This window comes from Piliocolobus tephrosceles, chromosome 8 (genome assembly GCF_002776525.5).
Source record: "Piliocolobus tephrosceles isolate RC106 chromosome 8, ASM277652v3, whole genome shotgun sequence".
Taxonomy (NCBI): domain Eukaryota; kingdom Metazoa; phylum Chordata; class Mammalia; order Primates; family Cercopithecidae; genus Piliocolobus; species Piliocolobus tephrosceles.
The window spans coordinates 90,052,932-90,073,191 of record NC_045441.1 but is presented as its reverse complement, the minus strand read 5'-3'; the positions used below and the strand labels follow the sequence as shown (position 1 = coordinate 90,073,191).

The 20,260-nt window shown below is 35.6% G+C and overlaps 1 protein-coding gene across 5 annotated transcripts in view; it reads right to left on the bottom strand.

Annotated features, from left to right (window-relative positions):
- The window catches only part of CACNA2D1 (calcium voltage-gated channel auxiliary subunit alpha2delta 1), a 506,092-nt gene that overhangs the window by 382,413 nt on the left and 103,419 nt on the right, over nucleotides 1-20,260 (bottom strand). For all 5 annotated transcript variants that reach the window (XM_031936055.1, XM_023226696.2, XM_023226701.2 and 2 more), the window contains exon 3: nucleotides 11,287-11,403. In XM_031936055.1, coding sequence (XP_031791915.1) covers nucleotides 11,287-11,403 — 117 coding nt within the window. The remainder of the gene's footprint in view (nucleotides 1-11,286; nucleotides 11,404-20,260) is intronic.

The following is a 20,260-nucleotide window of genomic DNA, read 5'->3' as shown; positions in this document are numbered from 1 at the left end:
CTTTAGATAATACATTAATCAGAACAAAATGTTATAAAACTTAAAATGCTGAGTGCGGTAGAGAGTACCAGCACAGTTACAGGTAAATGGATCTGTCTCCTTGGTGTAATTGAAAAGGTCGTAAACACAGCACTTAGTGTTTCACCATCTCTTCTGTTTGGCCCCAACTTCCTACCGTTCTAATTACTTTAGACTTAAAAATCTATAAAGATGCCGCTTCAGTGTGTAACGTAACAGAGGAAATGTGATGGTGTATCTGGGGCTTTCCATTTACCACATTAACAAATGGTATCAAGCAGGACAGGCATCTCCCACTTAAGCAGTAATCTGCTTCAGAAAAATCTGATGTTCTGAGTGAAAATTCTGATAGCCTATTATTTATTAAGTGAAAAAAAATAGAGCATTTTTATATCAACCCAAACTCCTCACAACCAGCTTTCAACCACCTAAAGGGAACAGTAAAATAGACACTTGCCAAATGCCAAGGTGCGTGGACAAATGTTATAAACTATTTATTAGGGTGTAAAGGGGTACAGGCATCATTTCCTGCTCACACAATGAACAGGATGTTAACAGACAGTGTCTATAGGCCCTACTTGGCCTTTCACTGTTGGCAGAAAACATGCACATCTCCTAAGTTGGCACCTGGACTACATTTCAAGGCATCTCCACATGATTCTGATGTTCTACTATCTGTAATGTAAATCACATGTTATTTTGTTAAAGACACGAGATTGGAAGATGTCAATGTAAGTAGGTGCCTTATAAGCATCAGCAAAAAGCAAAACAAGAAACAAAAACATCTTAGTGAGAGCTCAGTCTAGTCTGTGCAGATTGGATTTCAAAAATCAAGAGGCATTCCACTGGGCAATCATTCACTGGAAAGATATTCTGCAGGTTACGTCTGAATTTCATTCGGTAGCTAAACTAGCTAAACTGCACTCTAGGTAGGTGTTACAAGCTGTAGGACAAGTAAAATAAATGATGTTGCTGACTTTAAAGGACTTAAATATAATGGTACTATGAGATCCCAGTAGAGCATTAATATGGCTTTTTTAGTTATAATAGCTACAGGTCAACTGAACAGACTGTTTTGAGTTAACTGGACAAATGACAGACAAATAAATTTTGGCTAAGATTATTGAGGTGCCATGGAGCAGCCACCTAAAAGTTAGATAGTGTAAACACAAGAATTACAGCCCAAATCTCTCACTCTATGTAAGATGTGGTGAAGTCATTTAACCTTTCTTAGTTTCAGCTATGCACTGTAAAGATTAGATAAGTTAATGTTGTAAGCTTTTAAACAAATGACAGGACACACAAGGGAACACCAAGTATTTTTGTAGATACAGCAGGTCTTCAAATAACGTCGTTTTGTTTGGTATCGTTTTGTTGTAACACTGATGAGAAAAAATGAAAATCAATTCCTGGCCAGAGCACTGTCTGTGTGGAGTCTGCATGTTCTCCCCATGTCTGAATGGATTTCCTCTGGGTATTCCAGTTTCCTCCAGCATCCCAAAGATATGTACATTAGGTAAACTGGCATGTCTCAATTGCCCCATGACAAGTAGGTGTGGGTGTAGGAATGAGGGCACTCGGTGATGTGATGATGTCCTGTCCAGGGTGGGTTTCCATCTTGTACCCTGAGCTTCTGGGAGAGGTTGTGGCCACCCAACACTCTGAACTTGGATAATTACGTAAATAATTATCTTACTTGTTCATATTAATCTTTCTTAAATGTAAGTACAGCTCACATTTATTTCAGTGTTTAATAACAGAAGTTTTTGGTGTTTATGTAAAAGTTTAGTGATATTTTTGTGACCAGGAATATGCCATGGACACTTCACATTTGCTTATATCAGTCAGTGGGAAAATTGGGTTTGTTATATAGTGTGTCATTCAAAGTCACAGTTTCCAAAAACCCATCAATGATGTTAAGTGAGAACTTACTGTATACTCAACTGGGTTTGAATTCTTTGCTAGCTGTGTAAGCTTGGGCAATGTATTCAACTTCTCCAGGCTTTCATTCTCCCATGTGTACAGTGAAAACAACTATATGTACTTCGCAGAACAGAAATACTGTTAGAAATATACGGAAAGTGCCTAGTAAAGTATCTGGACCATTGCAGACAGTCAATAAATGCTAATGATTAATTTGCCCCTTTTCTAGTAAAACTCCAAAAACTTTCACTCTTCTCCATCTAAGTAACCAGCTCATTCACTCATGCTTCTACATTGTTTTTACCCAGAACACTTAAATTTCTGTCCTTTACCACAACTTCTTGTTTCTCCACTATTCCTTATAAACGTACACTTTATCCATATACAAATGTCTACTCCCTTGAACTCTTATTTCTTGACCATTATCAGATCCTATCTAACATGGTTCCTGGTTTCAAATACTTCAACTACTGTTGACTATTCTCAAATATTCTTGATGTTTACAAAGTTTACTTTGCTAATCCTCAATCCTAGATGGATTCAACAGTCTTCTCATTCTATTAAGTTAGTGCAAAAGTAATTGTCGTTTTCTACTCTTCATATTATGCCAAGCCGTGTTAGAGAAAGCTGATTTGATTATGAATATAACTGTTACATTGAAAGGTGGGGCTCCATATACAAATGCCCACAGAAAACAATGTTGCCTTTCTTCTCCTCTGCTTCTTTAAAATGATTTTTCTCTAGACCGTCTTCCATAAAACTCATATTAAATCCTGAAAAAGTCTTGACATAGACATCAACTGGTGGGATACACATTGTAATTGAGAGTTCACCCAATTTTGTTCAGAGAAGCAATGGCTTAGCTAAAACCACATTTCTTATCCCCCTTGCAGCCAAAGGTTGCCCAGTGAGACAGACACAGAAGTAACAGAGCGGGATTTCTGGAAATCTCTTGAGTTACCTACCTATGTATATCTTATTACAGGAGGAAAAATAAATCCACACTCTGTTTAAATCATCCTTTTGTTGGCTTGTCTATTAATCATACTTGAACACAACATTATGCCTTTCAGGTTCCCTAATTTTTCCATTCACCATTGTATATAAAAGTATTATTGCTAAAAGTAGTCTCAGTTAATCAATTAAAATATCTAGTCTGGAATCAAAATCAAATATCTAAGCTTAACGTAAAATTCATTTAAAATCCCATTACTATGTTAGTACTGCTTCAGACCGAGAAACTTCAGATGGGGAATGTGGTAGATAGCTATGTCCACTCTCCAAGTTTTTCCTCCTGATTTCATCTTGACACTACTTAGCAGCTCAAGCATGGTGATTTCAGCAATGGCACTACGAGAAAGTTGACAACAGATGGCCTTTTCTTGACTATGTGTTGTTACTCTCTGAGGCTGATGGATGTTCAACACTGACTTGTTCCTTTATTGAGATACTTTCCCAGTTGTTTGGAGGTACCCAGGACATTCAATTGCAATGTAATACTTCTGAGGGTCATTTAAACCCCAGCCCCTCAGCTCCCATTTGACAGTATATTTCTACTCTCTTTCTGCTAAACTAGTTTTGTTCCTGGCAGGAAGCCCTGTTGGGTCCTGTCCGAGACCAGCTCCATCTCACACTGCCTTGTTTTGTATGTAAGTTTGTGGCCCTTGATGCCATGTCTCATTGCCCTGTCATCGGGTAGACATGTCGAGCCTCAGCACTTCCCTTTTAGCATCCACAGGCGTGTATCAAATCCAAAAAAATAAAAGTAATCTCGATTTTGCAAAACAATTAGTGGATTACCTAATCCCTTCACCACTCAGACTCAAAGGGAAACGTATTAGCTCTCTAAGTAATCTTCTCAAAGACTTTTACACTAAGATTACAGAGAAGGGTAAGCATACTTTTCTTCTTGGAGAAAGCAAATGGCACAACATTTTATACCTCTTTGAAAGGAATTTTTCTCCTGTTCTCTTTAACCTGGATAATTTATACCCTCCAGATAGATTCTGGATTAATGGTCAAAATATACACATCCACATAAACACAGAGTTTTCAGAAAGCTCTTTGAAATTCATATGTAGCTTGGAACCTCATTTTTAGAACATGAGGGTGTTTTATATCTTCTGATTCTTCTTAGTGTTAGGAAGGCCCTAGATTTTATTCCTCAGTCATTTTACTTACCCATAATAGACTCCTTTCACCTTTTCTTACTTTGCTCTCCCAAATCTTCAACAAGTCCCCAAGACTCCCATAGCCCCTTCTATCTTTATATATAATATCCCCTTCTACTTGGCCAAGAGAAAAGTGGTCATCCATTGTGACTTTTAAATTTTCTCTACCTGCAAAACTGTCTTTGTTTACATCTAATAATATTCCTTCTGTCCCAAGTGAAAGGTTCCAAAATCTTTTCAAAGAAAATTGCATGACCTCAATCTCTCTCTGTCTGCTTTTTCTGGAATCATCCTTCAACATTCAGATTATATTTTTCTTATTTTCAAATTTCATAGATTTCTGCTTTTCTAGCTATAAGCACGCTTATATGTCTTCCAGTGTCAAAAATAAACAAGAAAGAAAAACATGCTTTAGTAATACTCCACATTTCCCTTCACTGTCCTACCAAACTTCGTGAAAATCCAGACAAATTTCTTGCCAATGTTTCACTTTCCAATCACTCCTTAACACTACAGTCTTCATTCTGTTCCAATGCATTCTATTGAATCTATTCTCACAAAAGTAAACCAATGATCCCTAATAGCCAAACACAATGAATTTTGTATTCTTCTTTGAGTCTCTAAAGAATTTGAGAATTCCTTCCTGGATCCCCTTTCTCACTTCATTGGATCTAATTTTTCTGGAGTTTCTTTCCACATTTTTTAGTCAAAATCCCTAGAGATAAAGATCAGAAACATGCATTTTTATAAAATGTTATTGGCACTGCTGACAAATAGAAATGATATAGAATGACTGGCCTAAGAGTTAAAGAAAAATAAAACAAAAAAAACTATTTGGTTAAATAACAATAATCTAGTACTTCCAGGAAAACAAAAACAAAACCTACTTTAAAAATCACTTGAGAACATTTGTCAGGTTTCTCTTCTTGTTATCTAATCATAAACTCAATATCAAGGTTGAACTAAGAGTTGGAGTATATTACAGTATTTAAAGCTCCAAAATAGATTGGAGCAGCTTTAATTAAAGTTACCAGGACAACCAGAGGGAGACAGAATATGCCATAATTGTAAAGTGTCACCAGAAAAATTTGTTTATTGTAACCTTGATCCTATTTCCTTTGAGCAAAATGTCTAGAGACCTTCATTTACCGAGCAGATCCCCTTGGCTGGCCTGGTTGGTGAACAATGAGACCACTGATTTCATTTACCTCCATCTCTCAGAAGGCCACACTGGAGGTTGAATTGCTTTGTTGAAAAGCTTTCTCCTGTGAATTGTTCATTAACACTTGCAGATATTTCAGCCTAGTTCAAGCTGAAATGTATGTTCATAATAATGTTAAATGACTGTATCTTTTTTTGCTTCAAAACACTGTTTGATTTGAGATTGCTTAAGAATAATCCAATGATAATAGTCAGATAATCACTGCAGGGAGCCAGTTCCTGAGACACAGACATAGCAAATGTCAGAAAAAAAAAAAAAAAAAAAAAAAGTCATTTAGCAAACACATCTTGGAAATAAAAAATGGTTCAAATTATGAACCATTTTTAGAGGGGAAAAAAACTGGATTTTAGACAGAGAAGTCAAAGTTGAATTCTACCACTACCTCATGCTTTCTACACAGTCTCGGATAAGAACATTGGTATTCTAAATTTCCTCATTTATAAAATAAGAATGCATAAATGTTTAATGTGTCTACTTCACAGAGTTTCTGTAAGGGCCTAATATATATGAGTGATCAGAATCATAACATGATTTTATATAGTAACAAGCCCCCCCCCCCAAAAAAAAGCAAAATTGCTATCAAAGAGACAGCAATGAAAATGTTTTGATATCATTTTATCTTTCAGTTCTTTCTAAGGCTGGTAGATGCAGCTGATCAAAAGACAAAAACACGGCCGGGTGCGGTGGCTCAAGCCTGTAATCCCAGCACTTTGGGAGGCCGAGACGGGCGGATCACGAGGTCAGGAGATCGAGACCATCCTGGCTAACACAGTGAAACCCCGTCTCTACTAAAAAAAAAAAAAAAAATACAAAAAACTAGCCGGGCGAGGTGGCGGGCGCCTGTAGTCCCAGCTACTCGGGAGGCTGAGGCAGGAGAATGGCATAAACCCGGGAGGCAGGGCTTGCAGTGAGCTGAGATCCGGCCACTGCACTCCAGCCTGGGCGACAGAGCTAGACTCCGTCTCAAAAAAAAAAAAAAAAAAAAAAAGACAAAAACACAAATGAGTGTAAAATAAAGTTGAAATAAGTAGTTTAGAGTCAAACATATAAACAAAAACAAGATAGCGCATAGGGCAATAAGTTAAATTGACCTTTTAATCAAAAAGATTATAAAAGATAGGATTAACAATTTAATCTTCAAATACATAAAATCCGTGTTCATGTATGCACAATAACAATTATTGCAGATACTAAAAAGCAACAATTTCATCCAAAAACCCTCCAGTTTTTAATTTCCTTTTTTCAAAAACCTGAATTATCAAAGACTGTTAAGTAATTTCTTTAGAAGGCATATAAGAAAACAACCAGTTACATTTATTTTTCTCTCACAGTGTTTACATTTATATTTTCAGAGGTATCTTATGTTTACCGAAGAATAATAAAGGTTTTAAATTTTTTCAAACTCAAATTAAAATGAAAATTGTTTGAATACCATATATTCTCTTTCACTAAATCATTCTTTTGAAAATGGTTAATTGATACAGGATTCACTGAAAAATTAAAAGCCTTCCAGAATATTCTATTATCTAGATCATCCAATTATTCAGCATGGATGAACAGAAGTTTACAAAATACTACTTAGCCATCATTTCTTCCTTGTTATGATTACACACTTCTTTAGGTCAAAGGATGTAATAACTAGGAATGCAGATCTTGAAGTCAGACACACCTGAATTTGAATTTTACATTCAAATTCACATTCAAATTTCACATTCTTGCTGCTAAAAGTATAGTCTTTGTACCAGGAGTGGAAGCATTACCTTAGGCTTGGTGGCTTATTAGAAATGTACTGTCTCTGTCCAGATCTACTGAATAAAAATCTGCATTTTAACAAGAGCCATGGGTGATCTGCATGCATATTAAAGTTTGACAAGCATTGGCAAACATTACTTATTAGATATATTTCCTTGGGCAAGTTTCAGGAACTCTCAAAGTCCCAGTTTCTTCATTAAAAAATGAGACTAATACTGGTGTCTCTACCACAGTATTATTATGGGAAATAATTCGATGATGCTACTTAGTAACCACTCAATAAAGTCTAACTGGTATTAAATTTTATCATCTACCTTAGATTTGTATATTCATGATGTTTTCTATTATATTTACCTATAAAATTATATTAGTGTCCCACCCAGAAGAAATAAAGCTCCTTTAATCCAGATGTCTCCCTGAGTATAAGCCTACAACAAAAAATATAAGCAAATTAACAATGCCATCTTGCATTCATTTACAATACAATGTAGCGTATGTTTTTCCATTAGCCTCAAAATATTTCTCTTTGAAATAATGTTTTCTATTTTTGTGGAATCAAGGAAGTTAAGCAAAGAATTTAGTTTGAAAACAAACATGAATCTGTCTCCCTGAAATAAAATAGAACTATTCTACACTTAATTAGCCATTGTGTCTTCGGTATTCTGTCATCATGTGCCTAAGATATTCTACTGATCCCTCACAAGACTCAAATAATGCACCAGGTGTCTTGAGCTTCCATTCCAAATGAGAAATAAGAAAGTCTCAATAGGATTATACTTTAATTCAATTAAGGCAAGACATACACTATTTCATTCCACAACCTTTTTCAAGGGACTATGATGTCCAAATCACCTGCTTCCTACATCCAGAGGAAAAATGTAGACTGATAAAATCAATATAAATCTAATCATTTTCCACTGTCACCTGAATATTAATCACTTCAGTAGATAGCATCTTATTTTTATTAGATAAGTTTTTATTAAAAACATTTACATAAATAAATGCTTAAAAGTTGTATTCTCATCTCCAAAATTGAAGATAATAATGCTTTGAATTTTCTATCTTCCTATGGATTACTCAGTTATTATTATTTTTATTTATTCATTTATTTATTTTTATTTTTTTGAGACACAGTCTTGCTCTTTCGTGCAGGTTGGAGTACAGTGGCGTGGTCTCAGCTCACTGCAAACTCTGCCTCCCACGTTTAAGCAATTCTCCCTGCCTCAGCCTCTGGAGTAGGTGGGATTACAGGCACCTGCCACCACATCCAGCTAATTTTTGTATTTTTAGTAGAGACGGGGTTTCACCATGTTGGCCAGGCTGATCTCGAACTCCTGACCTCAGGTGATCCTCCCAACATGGCTTCCCAAAGTGAGAGATTACTGGCGTAAGTCACTGCATCCGGCCTCAGTTATTATTTTTAATTAAATGTTTCAACTTCTAGCAACATGGCATAACAGAATTTCCAAGCAACATACCTGCTACACTACAACAATATCTTGGATACTTGAAGAAGCATAATATAAAGATTTAGAAGTATCTAAGAAAGCATAGAAAATTTCTGAGGGTCAAGATACTTATAAAACATAGTAAACAAAAAAAATCTGAGCTCTGAGTATTAAGTAAACAGGAAATTCAGAGTTGTATTGAGACAAATATCCATAAATGTACTGAAATCTATACAATAAGAGGAACCAGGCTGGGACCAGTGGCTCATGCCTATAATCCCAGCTCTTTGAGAGGCCAAGGCAATAGGATAACTCGAGCCCAGGAGTTAAAGGCTTGCCTGGACAACATGGGGAGACCTCATCTCTACAAAAAATTAAAAAACTAGCCAGGTATGGTGGTATATGCCTGTAGTCCCAGCTACTTGGAGGGCTGAGATGGGAAGGTTGCTTGAGCCCAGCAGGTTGAGGCTGCAGTGAGCAGTGATTGTGCACTGCACTCCAGGCTAAGCAATGAAGCGAGACGCTGTCTCAAAAGCAAACAAACAAAGAGTAAGAGGAGCTAAACTGAAGCTCCAGCATTATATTTAACAAAAGATGTATAAGAAGTTTATGAAAAAAAATTGTTAAAGTTTATCAAATGGTGTAAAATACTGCTAAATGAGAGATACTATGTATAAACAGAAAGACAAAATATAATAAAGATATCAATTCTTCTCAATTTGATCTGAGTCAATATAATACAAATCAAAATCCCAGCAGACATGTTCCTGGATAATTATATGCTGAATCTAAAATTTAGATAAACGGTAAAAGTTTAAGAATACTCAAGATTATTCTGAAGAAGAAAACAGTGAGGGACTTAGCCTATGTATTTAGTCTGTTCTCACACAGCTAATAAAGACATACCCCAGACTGGGTAATTTATAAAGGAAAGAGGTGTAATTGACTCACAGTTCCACACAGCTGGTGATGCCTCACAATCATGGCAGAAGGCAAAGGAGGAGCAAAGTCACATTTTACATGGCAACAGGCAAGAGAACATGTGTAAGGGAATTCCCCTTTATAAAACCATCAGATCCTATGAGACTTATTATCATGGGAGCCACACAGGAAAGACCCGCCCCCATGATTCAATTACCTCCCACCACATCCCTTCCACAACACGTAGGAATTATAGGAGCTACTATTCAAGATGAGATTTGGGTGGGGACACAGCCAAATCACACCAGCCTACTAGATATTGAGCTGGACAACTGGAGTTCACTAGGAGAAGGCAAACTATTTCATAAATGCCCTAGAAAAATTCCTTGGAAAAAATAATTTGAAATGCAGACTGAAATTATATACTCATATAACTTGCAAGTGGACTAAACACATAAATGCAAAAGACAAAGCTTAGAATCATGTAAAATGAAATATATTAAATTATGTGTATAACCTCAGGGTAGGCAAGGATTTCTTAAATAAAACATTCTACAATACTAATAATTAAAAGAAATGTTGACTTTGCAATAAAATTAAGAATTTATCTCATCGAAAATCACAATAAAGGCAATGGACAAGGCACACACTTGAAAAAGATGTTTGGGTCATATATAACTAAAATGAATTAGCATCAGGAATACATAACCTACAAATCAATATTTTAAATTACAAAATTTTCACTGAAGAGGAAACAATAAAGGTAAACGAATATACAGCAAAATGTCTCCTTCATTAGTGACAAGCAGAGGTATCATTTACACCCATTTGATTGCCTATAATTAAGAAGTGTAACACTTTCACATGTCGGCCAGAATATGTATCAATGTGGGCTCATATACAACTAGTGAAGGTCTGAACTGATACGATTATTTTGGAAAACAATTGTCATATTTTATAAAGCTGACTCTGCGAATACACTACAATCTAGCAATTCTACTCTCCTGTATTGACCCTACAGATATTCTTGCACATAAGTACTATGAGACTTGTTCAAGAAAATTCAGCAGCACTATTCATAATAGCATCCATCTGGAATAATCCAAATAATTTACACACAGAGACTAAATGAAGGAATTGAGATACATCCTCATAAAATGATATTTAACTGAATAAAATGAATTAAATCTAAGTGCAAACATACATATAAATCATACAAACATAATATTGATGGAGAAAACCAAGTAGCTAAAGACTACATACAGTGTGACATGAATTTGATAATGCTAAAAACTAAAGAATAACTTGTTCAGCGAAGCATTTTTGTGGGGGAAAACTATTTTTAAAAAGAAAAAAATGATAACTTGAATATCTAGCATTTTGGCCACCTCTAGCAGAGAGGAAGGGTGATGGAATAAGAGACTATACAACTAAAGAGGATGATAATATTCTGGGTTTTATGTTGTGTAAACATGTTCAATTATTATTATCTATCATGATGTACATATGGATTTAAACATGTTCAATTATCTATCATGAGGTACATATGGATTTAAACATGTTCAACTTATTATGTATCATGATGTACATATGGATACATATAATCAATTAAACATATATTATTAAAATATAATAGTAATATAAAATCAAATTAGAAATATTTAGGGTTTGCAACTAAACCATAATATCTCATCTTTTATGAACATATCAGATGAACACAGTTACTAAGAAGAAGAACGCTTACCAAAGAAAACCTCTCAATAGGGCATGAAAATTAAATAACAGATAAGTAAGGAAAATAATAAAATGAGCAGATCCGATTTAAACTCACCACCAGGGCTTTAGATCTGTTGCTTAGAAGTTTCTCAATATCCCTGGCTGCAATTTCTACCAGCTGGCGTGCATTATTTGGTTCCACGGTATACAAATCTTGATATTTCTCATAAATCTATGTGAAAGAAAAAAAAGACAATAAGAACAATAGTTACTTATTTGGCTTACAAGTTCCCATTAGAATGTATTTAAAACTATAAACAACTGATTAGAAACACCACCCTGTTCTTCCTTTATATTGATCTTTTTGGAGTTTGAGTGTGTCAGGAAAAAATATGTAAATATAAATTTGCTCTAAGACCACTAGCTTGCCAAAATAGAGGTTATGTTAACAGGTTGTAAAACATCTTGTACCACAATTGTTTGTACACGCAATTTTGAAGCTTGATGCTGCACTCTCCAATCTCGAAACTGGGTATTATCTGTCATCAGCATCGTAAGAGAAAGGGTAGTTATCCTAGACAACAGAAGGCGAAGTGGAGCATGGGAGGTCAAACCTGGAGGAGTGTGGAAAACAAAGGTAGGAGGAAGGGTTGTGTGCTACAGAATGGAGAGAGAGAATACATATAAAGCCCTTGCCCATGTTCATCTAGATAACAAGAGGAGCTTTAGGGACAGTTCACATATAGAGGAGATGAAGATCATTAAGGTTTTGGTTAGAACTGTAATGGTGTATTTATTTCTTATTATCAAAGTAAATGCTGCTGTTAGTTTTTAATCACTGAATTAAAGCACACTGAAATTAAGCTAGGTGCCAAAAGAAAAATTTGACTACCTTTCTGGCTCACCTTAGTGTCTATGGAAGGATTTCCCCAGAGTGGCATAAGCTGCACCTGTCTTACACAGCCTGTACACTCTCAGCAGGAGAGGAAGAATTAAAGAAAGGGCGGTTGGAGGGGAAGCAGTCACAGTGTTTGTGGCTGGAGGGCTGAGATGAGAAGGAAATCCCTCATGCATCTAACAGATGGGGTGCACATGCATGACTAAACCATCTTTGAAAGCCAGGACCTGGCAGGTTTTTACTGTCTTATGAGAAGTGAATCCAGGCACATACAGGAACCAGTTCAAGCCTGCTTTTTTCTGGCACAACTCCAACATTCGGTTTTACTACCAACAGGTTCTACAGTATGATCCCAGCTGTGCACTGGTAACACTGGTGCACACTGGCTTCATATGAACACAGATACATACTAACATTTATTGACTACAGAGCGTATCAGTTTTACATGGACTTCCAATTTTTTATTTGAAATTAAAATTTATTTGAAATTAAAATTAATATTTTGTAAAGATTTAAATCCATTTTTACTCCTAAAAGTGACTCACTCACACTATGAGGTTTTTCCATACTCATGTGAACTTTGAACTTGTAGGTTTTCACTTAAAGTACTCAAGGCACGTTAATTTAGTGACAAAATCTCCATATTTGGATTCATCCAGGAGTCCTGCATTTTACTAGATTGCTTATGCTTTCTGTTAAGGGGCAGATTATTGAACTCTGTTTTTTTTTTTTCTTTTTAAGACCCATGTCATCCATGAAAAACTTCCTCCAATGCAAAGCTTTCTCTTTCATTTCAGACTAAGATAAGATTCAGGAATACTGATTAATTGATTTGGATAAACAAATAGATAAACTTCAACATCACTTTAATTGATCCAGGATACGTAGTTCTTTGCAGTAAAACCAATAGAGCTAACTGGTGGGAAATGTAGTGTGTATTGTACCATTAATACCTTGTTCATTTCTCTATGCAGTCTAACCTCCTTCCTGTGGTATAGGGAATACAACACGCTTCATAGGTGAAGATTAGTTCAGATGTGCAAACTATACTTCAAGTAATGTCATTTATTAAGTCTCTTCATACATGTGCCAGACATATTAATTATTTGGTGCTTTAAGGAATAAATAGATTGTAAGTCCACAGAAACAATTTATTTCAAGTATGTATCTTCTCAAATATATAAATTTATATCTCTCAAATTTCCTTTTAGGATAATTTTTAACTACCTAACAGAAACAAGATCTAACTCACAAATAAATGTGAAAAAAATTAAGTCAAGAAGCTAAGTCTAGAACCCCTAGTGTAAATATCTGGCTGTATTATTTTATATATAAAGCCACAACTGAAATGTTTTCTTTGGTAATAAAAATAAATTAAAATTATATAACTCTCCCCCCAAAAAACTAGCTCTTGCTTCTGGTTCCAAAGACTACAATCATCTTTGTTGTCATGAGAGAGCTATTGCAAAGCTCTCCTGATATATGTTTAGTAAATAATTTTCAGAATAGAAAGTTTCATATGGAGTTTTATGATCACACAATATATTTTCATAATATGTGTATATTTCCAACTCTTTCCATCACTAAGACATATTTCTACAATATTTCATGTATTAATATTTCAAACACATCTTGAGGTATCTTTTCCTCTTCTTCAGCTTACTGTTTTCTAAATAATTATCTGCTTTGCCATTTTATCCAATTTCTTTCTTGAAGGAAAAATAGCACGGTGGAAATAATATGAGTTTTTGGCACCAGACAGAGTTACATTTCAATCATGGCAACTCTTCACATGCTGTGCAATACTGGCCTTCGTTTTTTCTCTACTAGAAAGAATGTAGCATATAGAGAGAGTTCAAAACAGGATGCTTCTCCTCCTGATACACTCATATGCTTTAGTTTTCCTACAGTTCAAGTTCTCCTGCTGCCATCCTGACATAAGTCTTAACAAAAAGAATACTTGTCACCTGTACATTCTTCCTTTCCTACAATCTTAACCAACTAGCTTTAATGTACTTCCATTGTAAGTACATTCAAAGACCAAGTTTCTCTGTGATGACAACATAGATTATGGTTTGTGAGACAGGCAGAAAAACCATAATCTATGTTCTAAATATCTTTGTTCTAATTAACATAATATGTTAATTATGCTAATTAGCTATGTTAACATAATCTATGTTCTAAGTCACTTTGCTCTAATTAGGTCCACAGTTCCAAGATAATCATCACAATTATACATTTTAAAATAACTTCGAATGTAATATCTAAAAAATGATATTACTCAATGATATAATTGCTTAACAAAATTCCTAAAGAAACCTCTTGGAAATCATAATACAGGTGCCCCAGAAATATTTCCTCAAAACTAAATATGCTTCCAAGCTTTTAGATGACCTAAATTTTTTTAAAAAATTTTATTTAAAAAAAAAAGATTTTTAGAGACAGGTCTCACTATATTGCCCAGGCTGGGGTGCAATGGCTATTCACAGAGGCAATCATCCTAGCCCTCCTGGCCTCAGGTGATCCTCCCATGTCAGCCTTCCAAGTAGCTGGAACTACAGGTGCATGCCACTGCACCCAGCTATATCATTATTAGCAATCAATTTAGGCAGCTACTCTATATCACTTTTAGGTGTTTCATATACATTATATTATTTATTCACTTTAAGAAATCTATAATATACATTTAACTAGCCATTGTATTAGTGAGAACAATGGGATTCAGGCTGTAGAATATCTGGAGGGAGTCTGAATCGCACTTCATCATAAAAGAGCAAACCAATGCCCAGAGCAGCCGAAGGTGAATGGTAAAATGTGGCATATTTAGGCAAAATGAATCTGCAATGCCACTCTATGCCCTGAACCTTGCTTGGCTTCAGCAGGATGTGGAAATTTAAGAAAGCCCTTTGAAATGAGCAAGAAAGGAACAAGGGTCAGTATGTCTGCTAGGAGATAGGCTCTGCCCACGATCAAATAAATTCTAATGCAGAAGCTGAGAGATGGAAAGTGGGAAGCAGATGCCCGGCTGAAGGATAATGGTAAAGAATCACCTAGAGCTGAGGGGCCCTAAGCAGGTTGAGAAGATTGGCCAAGTTCTAAGTAGCAGTCAAGTTCACTATCTATATCAAGAGAACAAAAGCAAGCAAATACACCAGATATCTTGTCACATAAGTTTCTCCCTACACCCAGGCACTGAGAAACAAAGTAAAGAAGATTAGAGAAATATCAAAAAAGAGTTAGAACTTACTAAATCCTTAGTTGACCACAAAAGGTTGTTTTGATCTGAAAGAGGCTAACCTTCATGTGATGAAATTAATTTTTCCCACTCCTAGGGAAGAGAATGGCAGCTCATAAGCAAGTTAAGTTCCCTAAATAGAAACAGTCAAATTTCTGCATATTAAATCTTAGGTATGTAAATTTTGACAACCCCATCTCCCAATACTTGCACGTTTACTTTTGTTCCATGGAAATTGGCTTGGACAAGCAACCAAGGTTTCTGCCATAACCAAAGACATCTTTCTGAGGGATGCTTTCCCTTTGACAGTCCCTGATGAAATAGGAGCTCCCTTACATATGGCTAGAAATATTCTAATGTATGGCCTTGTCCTTGACTTCTAACCAATTATATCAGGACTTTTATCAGATCTGCAAGCAGTTAACTTCTGAGGCAATGGCATGTAAAGAGCCAGATACAAAAGACCTGTATAAATAAACACACTGAACCAATCAGATGCTCTCACCACAGGATGACAGTTGGATGAAATAGCATGGATCAAAGGTTTAGTAAAAGTGGAACTGAAAAGACTAGTGGGAGGAAAACAGTATTCAGATCTACTGAGCAATAGAAGTGGTGGTTATGACAGACAGAAGAATGGCTTCACAAACATCCATATCCTAATCCCCAGAACCTGTTAATATGTTGTTACATAGCAAAAGGGAATTAAATTTGCAGATAGAATTAAATTTACTAATCAGCTGGTCTTAAAAGAAGATTACCCTAGATAGTCAGAGTTAGCCAGCTGAATCACAAAGGTACTTAAAAATGGAAGAGGAAGATGTGACTAAGGAAGAGTAAACCAGAGAAATGGCAGCACGAGAAGAAATCAGGCGAACATTGCTGGCTTTGAAGACCAAGGGAAGGAGAAGTGAGCCACAGAAAGGACTTCTCATCTCCAGAATTGTAAGATACTGAATCTGCATTGTGTTAAACCAATAAGTTTTTAGTCATCTGTCACCATAGCAATAGAAGACTAACATAATGTGTTGCGGGAAGTCAGGGACCCCGAACGGAGGGACCGGCTGAAGCCACAGCAGAAGAACATAAATTGTAAAGATTTCAAGGACATTTGTTAGTTCCCCAAATTAATACTTTTATAATTTCTTATGCCTGTCTTTACTGCAATCTCTGAACATAAATTATGAAGATTTCATGGACACTTATCACTTCCCCAGTCAATACCATTGTGATTTCCTATGCCTGTCTTTATTTTAATCTCTTAATCCCATCATCTTTGTAAACTGAGGAGGATGTATATTGCCTCAGGACCCTGTGATGATTGCGTTAACTGCACAAATTGTTTGCAGAGCACCTGGGCACCTTGAAAAAAGAACAGGATAACAGCAATGTTCAGGGAACAAGGGAGATGAGAGTTTGGATTCTGACTGCTAGTGAGCCGGACAGAACAGAGCCATATTTCTCTTCTTTCAAAGGCAAATAGGAGAAATATCGCTGAATTCTTTTTCTCAGCAAGGAACATCTCTGAGAAAGAGAATGCGCCCTGAGGGTAGGCCTATAAATGGCCCCTTGGGGGCAGCTGTCTTTTACAGTCAAAGCCGAAGGGATGAAATAAACCCCAGTCTCCCATAGCGCTTCCAGGCTTATTAGGACGAGGAAATTCTTGCCTAATAAATTTTGTTCAGACAAGTTGTCTGCTCTCAAACCCTGTCTCCTGATAAGATGTTATCAATGACAATGTATGCCCAAAACTTCATTAGCAATTTTAATTTCGCCCCATCCTGTGGTCCTGTGATCTTGTCCTGCCTCCACTTGCTTTGTGATATCTTATTACCTTGAGAAGTATGTGATCTCTGTGTCCCACACCCTATTCATACACTCCCTCCCCTTTTGAAAATTGTTAATAAAAACTTGCTGGTTTTACAGTTTGGGGAGCATCACGGAACCTGCCGACATGTGATGTCTCCCCAGGACGTGTGATGTCTCCCCCAGATACACAGCTTTAAAATCTCTCTTTTGTACTCTTTCCCTTTATTTCTTAAACCAGCCGAGATGCTTAGGGAAATAGAAAAGAACCCATGTTAACTATCAGGGGCAGGTTCTCTCGATAATAAAGAGTTAGCTATGAAGAGTTCCCAGCAGAGTCAATAATGATAGCTTCTGAGGCTGCCTTGCCTCTGAACTGCCCTTCCTTGGAACAAATTATTTTCAAAATAACTTGAGTTCCTGCTGAAAGCCAGGCTCCTCCTGAGTTCGCTTAAATTAGCTAGTTTTTTTCTTTTTTTTAATAGGATCTCACTATGTTGCCCAGGCTGTTCTTGAAATCTTGAGCTCAAGCAATCTCCTTTCTCAACCTCCCAAAGTGCTGGAATTACAGGCGTGAGCCACAACACCCAGACTGTTTTTTTTTAAATGAGTAGGTCAACAATATACTTTGAGTGATTCACTGTTCCTAATAATGAAAAATTCTAACAGAACTGCATGAAGTTGTGATTAACAGTATTTATTAATAATTAGTTTGCATTTTCATTTCATTTATCATCAGATTCTGATGAATATGAAAGATGAGCTCCATTGTGAGCAACATACAATTTCCATTAGGCATCAGGATATAATGAAATTAGTTCAAGGATACCCATTGTTACCTTCACAATTGTGTGAGGTTCTAAGAAGAGAGATGACAGAAAAGCTAAAAATATCAAAATGAACGTATATTGTATAAAACTGTACACAAACTGGATAAATAAATATCATCCTACCTCAAAATAATGAGAATTGGGATTAAAAGAACGTGTTACATTATATTTCCCACCATCATTCTAATTTCACTGTCTGTTGGATAACAGGAGTAAATTCAGTATCTTCAATACTAATAAAGGCAAGAAAAGTGACTCATTGTCACCTCTGCTGCTTCAGATACCCACAAAATCAATTTCACTTAATTTTAGTTGAATTTTGCAACGTGGGATGGTTTGTCTGTGGGTTATACTTTTTTTTTCCCCTTTATTAAGTATTCCTTGGGCTTTTGAACTACTTGTTCCCTAGCAACTAAGAATGTCTTCTTTCTAAAGGGTATATTAACACAAAAGAATGATATAATGTTCTTTCTTGGTCACTTTCAAGGATCAAAGTTCCCTTAACTAAACAAATACTAATGCAGTATTTTTATATATCATAAGTATTTTTTTTCTTTATTTGTCATAAATCTCCTCATCATCTAAGCTGGTCATCACATAGAAATGTTGAGAAATGTGAAGATTCCTTCATCTAAGGTAAAGAGTAACTAGTGACTGGAGATCTGAATCGATGTTAGAATATGCTTTTAACAACAACAAAGACAATACCAACAAAACCTCCTTTTCTCCTATGAAAATTAGCTGAGTTTTAACAAAATGAATTTTGCCATAAAAATTATGTAATCATTTCTAATTAGTACCTGATCTCTTCAACCTCTTCCTTCCCTTTGATTAAAATAATAAATGATGTCATCTCCTAAATAAAAGTCAGGCTTTTAAAATGTCTTACTCTTTAGCATATTGTCAATTGTGTTTAGGGCTGCTGTGTAAATAACTAATGCAAATACCAACTGCTAAAATATATTAATTCATCTTAGTGTGTGTGCATTTATGAAACCATAGGTAATCATTTCACAAGATGCATGATATTGTATTAATGTCATTTTTTAAAATCACATTTGATTCCCTGCATCTTCACTCTAAGTAAATTATGGCCTTTTTTTTCCTTTCCCTATAACCTAGCTTTTGAATTGGGACACTACCTTTGAAATTTTTTATGACTTGATATTTCTATTGTGCTACTTTTAAGCACATGTGAACATCAAACATATACAATTTATATAACTGTCATATTTATTGTGTATTTTCTATTCCCCTTCACCAGAAGGTAAATTTCAGGAAGACAAAGATTTTTGTCTGTTTTGTTCACTGGTACATAACCAGTGCATAGCACAGTGGTTGGCATGATCAATAATGAATGCATGAATTAGTGAACAGATACTGATTCTGTGTCAGGCTTTGCTGGGAATGTAACTTCCCTGTATTTTTATAATTTATAAAACAACTTCTTCCCTGTATTTTAAAATCAACATTTATTTTAAGCCTTAAAAAAATGACTAAGATACTATGCAGTTACATAATAGACTACAAATACACACTGATACAATAATTAAATTCCAACAATAGAATAAATACACAAAATAAGGTAGTGATCAGTGTGAGGAAGAATATGAGTGTTCCAATGAAGAGACAGAGAAATGTATGCTGTCAGAACTCCCAGAAATTAAGATCAAAAAGGCTGCAACAGTCACATAAATGAAACTACAGCCATGTTTTGGAGGAAAAGTGATTTAGTACGGGATGAAAGAGATCAGAATGTGTGTAATACAAGGAGTTATGGGAAAATAGAGTGAAAGGCAAATTGAGACATAATTATGAAGGATGATAAAAGGATATTGGTTTATATCTTATTCTCTAGTCTACCCAACCTATTTTAGACTAGTAAACCACCTAGCTCAGAACTTCTAGTGGCTATCACAGCAATCAGTGCATAGGAAGAATCTGAATTATAAATTTGTTCACTATAAACACAATCCAAATATATATATATATATACACACACAGGCAATTATATGCATGCCACATACATATACACACACATATAAATACATAATTTGCTCATATCCTCAAATTTATAGTGCATACTTTTCCAATGATAACGATATCAAACTGGCATTCTAATACCCAACTCACGAGTCTCCCTAGCCACTCTATTCTTTCTATTTGCTGTGATTCAGCTTCTTAGCTAGGACTATAACATTTCAAATGGAGCATCATCTTTATAAGGATACTTAGGAAGAACGAAGTCACAATTGGTGAGCGTTCTGCAGCACACAATGCTACTTGCCCTAGCTCCTATTAACAAGAACATGATGGTGAC